Source organism: Cryptomeria japonica, chromosome 4 (genome assembly GCF_030272615.1).
Source record: "Cryptomeria japonica chromosome 4, Sugi_1.0, whole genome shotgun sequence".
In the NCBI taxonomy this organism is placed as follows: Eukaryota; Viridiplantae; Streptophyta; class Pinopsida; order Cupressales; family Cupressaceae; genus Cryptomeria; species Cryptomeria japonica.
The window spans coordinates 457,173,163-457,188,776 of NC_081408.1; the positions used below are offsets into that span (position 1 = coordinate 457,173,163).

Below are 15,614 nucleotides of genomic sequence, written 5' to 3' on the forward strand. Positions count from 1 at the left end.
GCAAAGCAGATTTGACACTGCTAATGATGGACGAGGTGTTCCCTGTAATGATTAAGTCATCAACATAGAGAACAAGTATCAAGTGTGAGTCATCTTGTCGCAAAATGACATTCGAATCAGAATGACACCTAGTGAATCCTATGGAGAGAAGGAAGGAATCCATCTTGGCATACCAATCCCTAGGGGCCTGCTTAAGGCCATAGATAGATTTCCTCAAGCAGCAAACCAATGAAGAATCCTAGATGAAACCTTGTGGCTGCTCCATATAAATCTCCTCACCAAGATCCCCGTGAAGAAAATAACTCTTCACATCCATCTAATGTACATCCTAACCATGAGTTGCGATAATAGCAAGTGTAGATGAAAGCGAATGGAGTCCATCTTGGCTACAGGTGCAAAGGTATCAATATAGTCAATACCTGGAACCTGTGAGAAACCTTTTGCAACAAATCTAACCTTATACTTATCCACACTACAATCTGTTGCAAACCTGGTTTGATAGATCCACTTACATCGAACCATCTTTCTCTCCTCAGGGAGAGGGACTAACTCCCAAGTGTTGTTCCTCATCAAGAAACTATACTCTTCCTCCATAGCTTGGTCGCACTTGGGAACCCCCGATGCTTCCTGAAATGTTTATGGATCAGAAGCGGTAGCAATGTATGCATGTGGAAGCTCCCGATGTTGTGATCAAGTCCTCCGTGTGTTTGAAGGATCTCCAACAAGAGAACTCGTTGACTCAAGTGTCTGTTGAGCCCAACGAGGTCTAGGTGGAGGTGGAGGACAAGGCTCCTTAACTGCAAGTGGACTCTACAGAGGTGTAACCCCGTGAGTCAGAGTTGAAGGAGTCTCATCATCTAAATCACTCTAATCACCATCCATAATAGAGGAAGGTGGAGGAGGAAGTGAGGCTAAGATGGGAGATATTTCCTCAAAATGAACACTCCTCTCAATAAACACCTCATATGTCTCTCGATCCATCAATCGATATGCCTTAACACCCTCGGGATATCCAACAAAAATGCAAGGCCTACTTTGAGGTTCCAATGCCTTGCATTTCTGCGGAGGAATGTGAGACCATGCTGGACACCCAAAGACTTTGAAATGTCTCACAACTGGTTTCCTACCAACCCAAGCCTCAAAAGAAGTGATACCCTTCAAAGCTTTGTGAGGAAGGCAATTTTGGATGTGTGCGGCACAACTAATAGCCTCTGCCAAAAAGGCAGGATCAAGAGAATGTGCATGTATCATACAACTATCCATCTCCTTAAGAGTTCTGTTCTTTCTTTCTGCAACTCCATTCTACTGCGGAGTGTAGGCAGTTGAATGTTGAAGATCAATACCCTCAAGTGTACAATACTCCTTAAGTCTATTGTTCACATATTCCCTTCCATTATATGTGCGAAGGATATTGACCACTTTCATTGATTGCTTCTCCACATGAGCCTTGAAGGCTAGAAATTTGTCAAACACTTCACTCTTGTGAACAAGAAAGTAGACCCAAGTGAAGCAGGAGTAGTCATCAATGAAGGTGAGGACATAGCGGGCCTTGCTAAATGAAGGTGATGGAAATGGACTTGCTACATCATTGTGAACAAGTTGAAGAACTTCCAAAGCTCTCCAAGCTTTCCCCTTATCAAACTTCTCTTCAGGATGCTTTCCCATGGAACATCCTGAACATACACCCTCTAAAAAACTGATTCGAGGTAGACTTGTGACCATGTCTTTAGTGCTAAGCTGGTGAAGATAGCGGTAGTTGAGGTGACCAAACCGCTCATGCCATAGCTTACTTTCTGAATTTGAATGAGTAAGCAAGGCTATAGAAGGCGATCTTGGCACAAAGTGGGAGAATGAATAAAGCCTTGAATTGTCATTGACTTGTCCCATTGCTACCAAGGCATCATTATCAAGTTCTTTTACCACAACTGAATCAGGTGTAAACTCAACCTTTTTCCCATTCCAATAGTGAGTGATTTGGTAGATAGAGAGAATATTGATAGACAAGTTAGGAACACAAAGAACATCCTCAAATGTTCCATCATCCATGTCAACCGAACCTTTCCCTTCTACCTCAACTTGTGTATCATCACCTATGTAAATGTGAGGTACCTTAGATGGCTCCAATGAAGAAAACTACTCCTTTGTAGAACCCGTGTGATAAGAGGCACCTGAGTCAAGTATCCACTGTTGTGAAGAACCTGCTTTAGCCATAAATGCTTTCCCTTTTCCCTTAGATTGTGAGGAAGTGGAAGGAGATGATTCCTTCTTGTTGTAGGCAAATGGCAAAGTGATGATGTTCTTCTTAAGGAGATTTGTCAACTCATCAACTTGCTTGGTGTGGTAACGATTCCCATCATGACCATACTTCCTGCAATAAGCACAAGTTGGTTTTTCCTTCTTAGGTGTATTCCCCTTCTTGGAAGAGGATGAAGAATCACCTTGTGATGGAGAGGATGATTGTCCTTTTTCCTGATGTGGCTTTGACTTAGATTGCTTCTACTTCTTATTGGAACCTTTGCCTTGATTCCCTCGATTCCCTTGATTTTCCACCAAAGCCTTGGACTTTAAAGTCTTGAGAATCCCTATGTTCAACAACTTAGATTGTTCCAACATCAACATTTCAAGTTGCAAGCATCAAATGTAGGCATAGTGTAGGAACTTCCCATTGTCAAGCGATGGGTTTGGAAGCTAGAAACAAATGTTGCATATTCGGTTGGAAGCTTGTCCAACAAGTTGAATATCAATTGAACATCCTTTTTGTCAATTGCAAAATCCTTAAGCTTTGCTCTTAGCTCATTTGCCTTAGTGACATAATCTTGGATTGTATCAAAACTCTTGGGATCCAAGTTGGTGAGCTCATTGTCAATCTTGTAGCCTTTGATTTCATCAACTTGACCATGCAATTTCTGAAAGATATCCCAAGCCTCTTTGATTGTGGTACACTTCTCAATGTGAAAAATGAGGTCATCTGATACATAGTTTCTCAAAGTTCCAAGAGTCATGCAATTTTTAGTGAGCCATTCTAATTGAGCATTAGGATCAACCTTAGGATCTACTAGTGTCGTTATTGTTCCATCTATGATAATGCATGAGTCCTTTTTCCATTAGTTTACTCCATGCTTTGATTTTCCATGATGCATAGTTATGTCAAGTTAAGGGTGAAAATTTATGAGAACCCATAGCAAAAAATATGAAAAAAGCATAAGGAAAGAGAGACACGATCACACAAGACACCCCCCCCCAAAAAAAAAATAAAAATAAAAAATGATGATTTGGCACTTTATACTTAGTGTGTGTACAATGGGCCACTTGCAAAAAATGTCAAAGTGGACTTCTGATTTCAACTTTACAACTGCCTCAAATAGGCCAAAAGAGACTCAAACTGATAATGCAAGAGATCTAAACTAAGATCCAAGCAAATTACAAGTACCAAGTAGGCCAAAAAATGCCTATTTTTGAAAGTACAAATTCTACCCAATTTGGTGAAAAACTGATAGCACCACGTGAAAGTAGATGAAAAGTTGCGCACTTTAAAAAAAATGGTACCTAGAAAGGAGGTTGTATGAGCCCAAACGAAGCCTTTGAATTTGCAAATTCGAGGATTGGATAGGTACAATTGTGAGAAACTGGAAATTTTGAAAAATTTGTCCACCAAAATTAGAAAATAACCACACCATTGGGGAGAGCACGAAATATTAGCCCAAATAATAAAAAAATTGTACTGAAAAAGGCCTTAAAATGACCAAGTTATGAGCTTTCAAAGTTGGACTACAAAATAAAAAACTCAAATGGAGAGGGGGTCTAAATTTTTCAAAAGTGTTGTCGCAGTGTTGACGTCAGCAAAACGCTATGATAAATTTGATGTATGTATGGCCGTCACAAGACCGTCGCACCCCCTTGTTGATTGTACGGACAAGCTGGCATGGAAGTACGATCGACTGATGTGGCAGATAACGTGGCATTGAAGGACAAATGACGTGGTCGTCTGTATGGATGACTAGACCGATGACTGTGTCAGTTGACTGTGTTGTCGTACGCTGATGTGGTGTCCAATGGGCGGCCTGACAGGACTGCTGAGTTGGCGTAAACGTGGAACAGGTCTATGCATTGTTGTGGTGCCCGACAGGAGATGGCCGCTTGGGAAGGAGCAACGTGACCGGGTGGACAAGGTGGTGGCTAGGCTGACTGGGCGACGGCCGGGCGGATAGGGTGGTGGCGGGGTTGACTGGGCTGTGCAGGCCGTGATAGAGAATGACGATAGTGGTGACTATGTAGGCTACAGAGGGTGAGAGCCATGTAGGCATTATGGTGGTCGGGGAGGGTGTCCCTGCAAAAAGCTATGAAGGGAGTACGGATCGGAGCGGGGGTAACTACCCCCCCCCAATATAATAATTTGATTTTTTTCGAATGTTTTTAATAAAAACTTTACAATATGCCCCCAATTTTTTTTTTCTGTAGATAAATAAACAATATATAAAATATTTCGCAGAAAACAATTTTTTCTTTTTTTAAACAAATCCATACCGTACTACCCGAATTGGGTAAAAATTCCTCCGATGCCCCAAAATGCACTTTCGCCAAATATAGGCGAATTTATACTCGATTTTTATGGAAATGACCTTCCAGATGCAATGGTGAGGTCAAAAATGCTTTAGGATGCTCCCAAAATGTGCAACACCTCAGATCCAAAAATGAAGCCCTAAAAAATATCTCCCAATAACTAATCAATGAAGCCTTAATGGCTATGATACCATGTGAGATTTTGCCAAGATCAAGGGAACAATGAAAATCACAAAAAAGAGAGACAATAGGTTGAAAAGAGCAAACTATATTCTCATCAATATGCAAATATGATCAATTGGATTAACCAATACAATGAAGATGAGCCTGCTTATATAGGCAAGGCCAAATGGATATGCGAGCACACAATCATGACATGTGGCTCAATGAGAAACAAGGGTAGGTAAGAATATGCAAGGGTAGGTAGGAGAAATAATATAATATTCCACAAGAGGTGGATCACCCACCGAATGTGGAATGTAAAAACAAGATAAGACCACAAAAGGTGGAATTTCTCCTACAAGCATCATCCCTATGTGCACACTTCCCAAAGTGTCTCATATCCAAACTATGATGAGATGCATTATCCTAAGTCAACTTAAGCAAAGTGTAATTATATTCTATAAGAATAAATAATTACACTAACACTAATTTATTTCTTTTTGCATGCAAATCATTTTATATTAGAATTAGAGGATAAAGAAACATAGAGACAAGAAATTCTTTTGACACAAACACAAAAGAAACTTTTATTCAATCATTCATAATTGATTACAACTGAGAGATCTTTCTCAGACTTAATAATAAATAGCAACAATATTGTCTTTTTATAGAGTTCTCAACTCCTTACAATAAAATATAGCATGCAACTAAAAATAGGAGAGAAAAAACACTCTCAATATGCATGAAAACAAGTGGATCCAAAATACTCATGCAAACTAAAAATAGATTATCAATCTAAAAATAAAATTATGCATGTGGTGAATGAGATTCATGGAGTGAATGACAAAAAAATAGAAGTGGTGGAACTGCATGTTCCCTCAAATTCATGTCGAAGCATCAATTTCCAACATACTCTCCCTTGATGTTGAGACTCACAATTTGATCTCAAAGCTTTGACAAACTGAATCTTTTCTCCAAAATCTTGCAACTCACTGTGCAACTCATTTCTCTCGTTTATGAGAAATCACAAAGCCTTCCCTTCCTTTAGCTATCATAGAGAAAAATCATGACACTTCAATGTGCCAATCATAGCAAGCAGTCATTAGCTACTTGACTCGAACATCCAAACTGTGCCCGATCACTTCTTCTGTTCACATGCGAATATTTAGGCTTATACAACCGTCTAAACATATTTGTTAGTTGTTGCCAACAGGATCCATCGATCCAACCATAATCAATCTGCATACAACCTTTTGTAGATTATTCATTCATCTCTCTATTCCAACATAATTTTTCACAATGATTCTTCAACCCACAAATTGAACAAGGATGAAGATCCCAACAATTCTCTGCTTTATGTCCTTCTCAATGACAATGTGAACATTGAATTATTTCAGTTGATTTGCATGAGCTTGTAACACTAGCAACATCAAATCTCTCTTTCTTAACATATCCTAAGCCTTCATACTTGGGCCTCATATCTGGCTTAACTGGTTCTCTAATGCCTTGTCCATGCTTTCCTAGTCCTCTTCCTTTGTAACTCATTTTCCGCATGATCTTCAAACCAACGTTATTTTCAAAACAACCTTTGTTTTTCACATCACAACATGCACCTGCAAAATTTGGAGATTCACACATATCCTTACCTTCAGCTTCACCATTTTCACTTGAAGAAACTTTCGGTACAATTGATTGCTCAAGGGAATGAAACAAATCTTTTGTGCCACATGAGACATCACAAACCAATCTTTTTGATTTCAATAACTCATTTTCTTTTTCTAACAATTTTAGCTTATTTTCCAAATCTTCATTTGTATTCTTTATTTTCTCCAATTCCTTTTCAAGATTATCATTTTCACACGAACTTTCATAAACATCTTTTCTCAACTCTCTTATAGCTTCTATCAATTTTGAATTAGCCTTTTTTAATTTCACCAATTCCTCTTTTAAACAATCTTTCTCACAAATTAAATTTGCAGTTTCTTTTCTGACTTTTTTTTTTCCCCATTAGAACTAATATTTTCTTTACACAAATAGAAATAAATTACCTTTACTAGTGGACACTATAGGTGGACTCCATTGGAAATCGGTCTCCTTTTGTCTCTATAAATCTTTAATCTTTTCAAGCTTATAAAACTGGTCTAATCACTTTTAATTTGGCAGCTGACAAAACTAAGCCAATTGTTAAACTTAAATATTCTTGATAGAGAAAACAATTAATAGCCAAACCAAATAATCTCAGAAATAAATAATACCAATCTTGATCTCAGAGAAAACAAAAAATAAAGAATACTCTGTTTTTAACAACAGAGAGCTATGTTTATTACGAACTGCACTCATAATTTTATTATAATAGGTTTCTTTTATCAATCTGTTCTTCAGTACCTCCATGAACTAGTTTCTCTCCTGCGTTTTTAATATCCTTAGATTGGACTCTTCAAATCTCAAATATGGAACTAAAAAACATTCTATTTTATTTAAAAAATCACTTTTAACAAGAAAATCAATTTAAAATAAAAAAAATTATGCATCTAATTATAAAAAACATTATATTTTATCAAATAAAATTATTTCTATATAAAGTTCTAAGATTTATTATACTAGGCAAGTTTAAATAAAATTTTGTGGGATTTATGTTGCTTTTCCATCTATTGGCTTGCAAGCCTCTAAGATGATACCAATCGTGGATCGTTTAATTGAACTTGTAAAGCTCACATAAGAAACACCTTTGACGTAATAACAACATAAGAAACATCTTTGACGTAATAACAACATAATCATATGATAAAAATAAATATTATAATATACAATCAATTAGTCATCATTCTTGTCTCCTTTATCTCCTTTTCATTACTACATCTAAACAATACTAATTTCATATTCACAAAATTAGAACTAAGTAACAAAATTAAAACTAAGTAATAGACTAAATACATATGTTAAAAAAATATATAGACTGAATATAGAAAAGTATAATCATACAAATTTACTACATCTAAACAATAGTAATTTCATATTCACAAAATTAGAACTAAGTAACAGACTAAATACATATGTTAAAAAAATATATAGACTGAATATAGAAAAGTATAATCATACAAATTTTTTACTAGTCTATTTGAAATCTCCCCATTTTAATAATGCCCAACTAGAATAATTAAATATAATTAATAAATGACTAAATACGAGTATCTAAATGACAATATAAGACCATATGACCATCAAAATCAAATTTAAGCTGTAGTCGAAATAAAACATAAAAAGGATCATTAGTAATTTTCACGGACTCTCGAAGCTACATGAATTTAATTAATAATTAAAAAGGATACATGAATTTAAATAATAATAATAATTAAAAAGGATACATGAATTTAAATAATAATAATAATTAAAAAGGATATCAAAACACGTAACTTTCGTGGTGAAGGATAATATAAATTTCTATTATTTCAACTTGTCAGATTATTTTAATCCATCGCTATCAGCCTCGTAAAATGTCCACATTAGAAGTGGATCAAAAGATCCACGTTTTCCCTCTAAAAAGACGCGAATTTTATTTCTCCGCACTGATTTTAGATTTTGCCACTTTGTCGGCGTGGTTGGGAATTTATGAAGTATTTCATATTGCGGGAAGCCGTAGAGCATAATGAGTTCTGCAACACCTTTGAATGGTCGGTGTGAACTTATACCAACCGAATTTCCTTTTCCATTTCAACATCTCTCATCTTCCACCAATCCGTCAAACCTGTCTTCATCTTGTTTAATAACCATTGCAACAAGAACAATATTTGGATGATAATTCAGCTGAGAGGGCTAGCACTCACGGGCTTCTGCCCTGCACAGAGTTATTACAAGGAGGACCTCACACACATGCCTGTCGACAGCTGACTCTATATATCTATGCAGTGCACCGACAGGCAACCGAAATTCTGGGTTTAAGCTACTAATCAGCGTCATTGTTAACCATGGGGAAAATACATGAAGAAAATGATTGTTGGTCATGTTTCAGGGGTTCCCATTCTAAACGGACAGTTAACAAAGAGCTGGACCCAGTTCTGCTGGTGCCTGGAATTGCAGGGTCAATTCTGAATGCAGTGAGTAACAAGGATGAAAGCTCGGAGCGAGTTTGGGTAAGGATACTTCTGGCCTCGTGCGAGTTCAAGAAGAAGCTCTGGTCTATTTACAATCCTTCAACAGGTGAATTGATAATTTAAACTTTTCTCTCAGCATTTGATGCGAATTTTGAGATCCTCATTTCATAAAACAGTTCAGAGGTTAGTAAATGGTTTTGTAACTACCAAGTAGAGACTTTTTATTCTTTTTATCTGTGCGTAACGTTAGTGTACTGAATATCCTGCAATTTGAGTTACTAAATCTTGCTCTGAATTCTGGATACTTTTTCACCAGGTTTAGTTGGATATGCCAGGTTCAGTTCAATTCTGAACGTGGGATAGAGGTCCAAACTTAGGGGTACAAAAGTTGAACAATATACGAATTAAACGGTCAGGAAGTTACCCTGGAGATCTCCAGGGTCTCCGATGCCAATTTAGCGTTGGCTTATCTGAGACCTTAAGAAAGATCCACTCTATGTGCAGGTCAACTTGCGAGACTGAAGTTACTTTAGAAACAACCTTTAGCTTGATATTTTACTGTTCACTTAAGGGGTAAGATACTTCCGGAAACCTTTTCCCAGATTCCAGCCATTTTTAGCTTAGGCTTTTCCTTGTTCATTTTCAAGCCCAAAAATTGTTGGCAAAGTTGTCTCATGCCGGAAAATATTATTCAGTTATTGTCTTACTTTATGGAAAAAGTAAAAGCCTTTCTTCCCATTAGAGCAAAGCATTTTCAGTTGGCTTAAGTCCATATTCCCTATTGACGAACACACTGCACCTCCTACGGTGCTGGTGCTAGTCTACGAGATTATAAGTTTACCGCTCCGAAATTCAATTAACTATATTATTCCTTAAATTTCCAATAGGAGTAGTTTGGAAAGTTTAAGATATCATTCCTAAGGGTTTCTGAAACTTTCCTCCATTTCCTATGTTGTACGCCCACCTTTTCTTTAACAAGTGTACTACGAAGTTTCTTCTGCTTCTTACCTAATCGGGCCCTCTTTCAATATCGCATTGCCAATTGCTCAAAGAGTAGTTTCCAGTTTTTGGCGCAACATATTTTTGCCATTTTTATAGAACATAGATCAATTACTTGTAAATATGAATCCACTACACCAAAGACCAAACCATCATGCTTGTTGATGCACTTAGAACTGGTTGATTTTGTTGGTCCTCTCTCAAGTGGAGGTTTAAGCTTTTTGCCTTAGAATATGCATTACTGGGATTTGAGCGTGGATCAATTACTTGCAAATGTAAATCCACCCAAAACATCAAGCCAGGGTGTTTGGTGAGAAGCAAAATCGATATGGTGGATTTCTAATCCTATCTAAATTGTTTGGTTTGCAATGTAAATATCACCATCTAAGACAAAATGCCCCTAAGCATAACTCGGTTGAACATTGAATATGGTTAACATTTGGGGAATTTGGCATTCAAGCTTTACCAATGGAGAATCAATACCGCAAATCCCATGTCATTATGTCTACATTCTCATCCCTCTCCTGTATTAATATTGCTTCACAGTTTTGCATATTCAGATGATTTTTTGGGATTTCTACGTTAGGGCCTAAATTACCTAAGATAATTAAAATGCAACATAATGAAAAAAAATCCATTTCTACATGATTTGATCGTACCTTAGTTGGTTTCTGTAACTGATTTCTGGGACATGAATGTGATCGTCGTTCAGTACATTCCTTCCAGTAACAGTTGCAATAGACCAAACACTGGAAATTGCTCTAATTTCTATTCCCATAAAACTGACAGTACAGAACTGAGTACAGTAGAGACTATTATTCTAAGATGGTTGAATGCATATAAAAGGCAGTTTCTGACAGGAATTATTAAACAATTCTGTAAATCAAAGTTCAAATTAACATTCAATATAATGTGCTTTTTGTTTTCTGTTAAGTTACATGAGGATTTTCTTTAAGGACTTTACAAGCAGGGTACTGTAATTTAATCTATTTGAAAATGTTTATTTAGGCTGCTTTATTTTATTAGAGGTTTAGAGTAGTTTTGTTTTAAAGTTCCCTTCTTTTCTACTGTTTTGTAGCTTTAGACATTTCGACTTAAAACAATGATTTTTTTGGGATAAACAATTACTGTTTTAAATCCTTAAAATCTATTACTTGTTGTAACCTATAAATAAGTGCTGTGAACACAAGAAATTGAAAATGATGATTGATGCTATATGCTTATGCTGCAAAAGTTGTTATTCAGGTTGGTTCATCGTGTTCATAATTTTATTGTTCCATTGAAATGACTAAAAGTTAATGCTATGAGATTTCCACAATCCATGCTGTCATTTTCTTAATTTTTTCTGGATTCGATTGTGTATGCAATTTTTTGTCATCAAAGTTTCGAATCACACTCCGTGATTCATCATCAGGATGAAAAAGAACTCCAAGGAGATGAAAAATCACGGAGTGTGATTTGAAACGTTGATGACAAAAAATTGCATACACAATCGAATCCAGAAAAAATTAAGAAAATGACAAAGTGTCAAGCTGTATTGATGTCGTTAATTCATCTAGGTTATAACTTTGCATGCAAACTAGTTATCTAGTCTTTGAAATCACGTGTTTTATCATGTTGAAATAGTTTTTATTCCTTCCAATCTTTTTTTTGGTCGGTAATAAAGATTTATTTATATTAATATAAACAAAAAGGTTTTACATCAATCAGTCTGAGATTTTCATATAAAAACCCTACCTTGCCCTCCGAACAAAAAAAAACCCTTTGGCACTCCATTACTGAATAAAACAACCCAAATTTTTGCCCTGAAACTACCTCGCCTCCATTTTCGTACAAAATTTACAGCATTTTCACGAGATTTAAGTTTCCTTCACACCAGGCACAATGGGGCTATTCACCCAGTAGTCCCTGAGGTTGTAATCTGCTTTCTCCTTGCCCTTGTCTGCCTTGGATTCGCCCTTTCCCCCTTATTCCTTTCAATCTTGTTTGTATCTAATTGCAGGACTTTAGCCAGTAGGAAGGTGTTGTTTGTGCTATTAGATTAATTTGCATTCATTCATAATATCTATAAAATATTTCTCGTGAGTCACAACTGTTAGTAGCACAGTGCGTGTTTCTTAGGGAAAAATATACTCAATTATTCATTTCATTAATACAAAATCCCCAAGGAGACACTGTATAGTGTTGAAATTTGTATATATTGTCCATAGTTTGGTGTTTACAGTTAGTTTAGCTTAGGGTTTAGGTCTAGTTTTGATCTTTAGGGAGTTTCCCCTCACAATTTGAAGAGAGGCTTATCCTCACACATCATTATGTTTTGTCTTGTCTTGCAAAACATAGTAAAACACTAACAAGCTTAAAGGACAATTGACAAACAAAGCTATTTGATAATCAATTCCACCATTAGTCATGAGATATGTCATCTTGTAATGATAAGTATCTCATTGTGGAGTTATTCTATGTACAAATAGAAGCTATAAAACCATTATTAATATGCATGTGTATTGTTAAAGAAAATATTGAAGCTCATTGATATATAAAATAACTTGCTAGAGAGGGAACACCAGTTTGACTCTGATAATATTTTTAACGAAGTCAGAGACAACATGGGAAGCCAATTTTTTTTAGTAACTATCTCATAGAGCCTCATGAGGGAATTAACGATAGAATCTGAGATATCAGTATTTCAAAAGCTTTCTGAGAATCAGATGTCTCATTGCATTCATATCGGGTCATCATGTTGGTACAAGATTTAATAACATTTCCAATATTGTGCAACATAGGCTTATAGGTGGGAGCATTTTGGAATTTTGCATAACTTTTGTGTGAAGAGTCCATGGGAGTTTTGGGTATCTATATAGCATATGCATAAATGAACTTATCCTATTGTAAACAACATTAAATGAAAAACTGGTTAGTCTTCCAATGTTGAAGTGCAGAGATTTAATGTTTGCTGACATCATTAGTGAAAATCTGTAATGTCCCTTTTCTGTATTACCCAGTGTTCCACGGGCGTCGGGGACAGGGGGACGCGGGGACGCGTCTCCGGGACGGGGGGACCAAGGGTCTATATTTGGGGACGGCGGCGGGGGGGGTGGCGGGGTGGTGGTGCTCATATACTTATACATATACATATAGTACTTGAAAAACTAGTTTTGAAAAGATGTATAACTGTATAACAGTATAAGAATTAGATTTCAAATGAAACTATAGGAAATACCAAGATTACTTAGATTAGTGATACGTAACTAATTGCTAAAAGTAAATAAAATTTGACAAAATGAAATTGTCAAATTGGAGATTTCTCATTTCTATCATATGAATATCGAAAAAGGAAAACGAAAATATGAATATCTGATGCCATTGCAAAGTCTATAATAATAAAGATGATTACATGATTCATCATTACAATGAGTAGCCAAATACAAATACGTGTAGCAATAGCATTACAAAAGAGACGAGTCAAATACAAAATGACAAAACTGAAAAGTGAAAACTCAAACTGTAGCTAATGGAGGCCTCTAATCATCTGCGAACTCCTCCTCACTGGAACTACTGGACTCCTGAGGATCAAGGTCCCTCAAGCTCACACCAACTAGCCCTGCATCTGAAGTGGTAGGATCATCCTCATCAATCTGTGAAGGCTCCTCTGGCTCTACATCCCATCGTGCCGCTGGACTCTCCTTGTACATAAGTGTCTTGCGGTCAATGAGACGCAAAGCACTGTGTACAGCCACAAGCTTCTCTGCTCTCTTAGAGGTAAGTCTGTTCCTCTTAAGAGAGTGGATGAAGTTATATGTAGACTAGTTCCTCTCAGTAGCTGAAGAACTGGAAATCTGGGATAGCAGACGGATGGCTAGAGTGGTGGTCAAAGATTTCGGGCCATGACAATTCCACCATAAAAGTGGGTCCTCCTGTGCCATGTTGTCTATATCCATCTTTGCCGCATCTGAATAACCTCTAAGAATGGCAAATCTTCCCCACTCAGTGCGCATTGTGCGGGCATCTCTGGAATCAAACATCTTCTCTATGCACTTAAAGAAACCCGCCTTCACCTCATCATCCTGAATCGGTGTCAGTCTACCCGGTCTAGCCTTGTACCACTTAGGATTCAAGGCAAAGGCAGCCATATGCAAAGGAGTGTTCAACTTGTCCCATCTACGCTGAATGATAGGCTGGATTTGCTCATTGTAGAATGCTAAAGAGGGGTCCTTCACTCGCACAGCAGCCCTCATCTGGTCAAGCATAGAGTCAATGCACTCATACACCTCTCCAAGGTTAGGTGCATCCCCATCCCCATATCTGATCACCTGGAATACTGGAGTAATGATAGAGACAATGTATTTCGCATCAGTCCAAAACACATCACTCTTCACTATCTCCTTCACCCTTCTCCCTTGCTCTTTCTTGGCCTCAGCCCACCTATTCCACTCATTAGTCATAACCATGAGTTGCAATGCCTCTTGCAACTCAATCATTCTCTCCAAGAGAATGAAAGAGGATGCATATCTAGTCTCAACTGGTTTCAAGAACTCCTTCTTCGCGAAGGTCCTGAAGAGTGCATGTGAAGTGTGGTGGTTGTAGATAAACATCTGCACATCTCTCGCATCGGTGACCACTCCTCTAATCCAGTCTATCTTCCCCATGTCCTTGAGTGCATTGTTCATGGCATGCACACAACATGGGGTCCACCAAATTTGTCTATAGGCTGCCTCAACGAGTCTCCCTGCTGCTCTACACACATGGGCTGCATCTGTCACTACTTGGACCACATTTTGTGGCCCAACCTCCTCAATAGCCTCCCTGAGGACCTGAAACTGGAAATCAGCATCTTTACGATGCCCTGTACAATCAACTGCTCTAAGGAAGTATGGGCCCTCTGCACATGTGACCATGACGTTGATGAGTGGACGATGGCTAATGTTCGTCCACCCATCCATAACTATGCTGCACCCCGATGCCACCCAACATGCCTTCATCTTCTCCATCAAAATATTGATCTTGGAATAGCTTTTATCCAAGATCGAGGTCCTCATGTTCGTCTCCCCTGGTGGCACATAAGATGGTCCTCCCTTGGCCACCATATCCATCATCTTCCTATAATAAGGAGACCGTGTAACATGAAATGGAATGCCATTGGCAAAGAAGAAATTGCCAATGGATTCATCTATCTCATCTCTCAGCTGCACATTAAACATATCAGTAATGGGGTTGCTCTGTGTTGTCTGCAACTTACGTTTCCCAGCCCTGGCGGCAGTAGAAGTGGAAGTGGATGGAGATCCAAACATCATTCCTCCCGTCTGCGAAGCATGAGAAGTATGAAGTGCTGCCCTAGCAGACAAAGTAGTAGGCATTGAAATATTTGTGTCATCTGGAACCCCCCAAATCCTGTTAAACTCAATTCTGTACTGTATATTTTTGGCTTCCTCCAAAAACTTACAATGTTTCACGCCTTTTCCTCTCCAAAACAGAAAGTGTGCATTCACCCTACTAATGCTACCGAACCATTCTGTGTCACAAATATTGCACTTCCACTTCCTTGTTCCCCCACTTGAATGTGATGCAGTGCCTTGTACTGATATTCGTGAAGCAAACTGTTTTAGAGGAGACTTAGGATCAAAATGACCCCTAGCATATGGTGCCAACAACTCTGAAGGGCAACCTGTACTAGCTGGTGCACTTGCCATAGAGCTAGATTGGGCTCCAGGATCAGCCCCATTGTCACCCCCCTCAATTTCAGGTTCATATTCTGAATCATTCTCACTATGAGAATGGATTTCCATGTCATCTTCACTCATGCCT

At 37.8% G+C, this 15,614-nt stretch overlaps 1 protein-coding gene across 1 annotated transcript in view; it reads left to right on the forward strand.

Moving 5' to 3' along the window:
- The first annotated feature begins 8,286 nt into the window (after positions 1-8,286).
- Positions 8,287-15,614, forward strand: part of LOC131077369 (phospholipase A(1) LCAT3) — a 186,232-nt gene continuing 178,904 nt past the window's right edge. Inside the window, exon 1 of the mRNA XM_058014857.2 lies at positions 8,287-8,919. Within this exon, the coding sequence (XP_057870840.2) occupies positions 8,688-8,919 (232 nt within the window). The 5' untranslated portion in view covers positions 8,287-8,687. The remainder of the gene's footprint in view (positions 8,920-15,614) is intronic.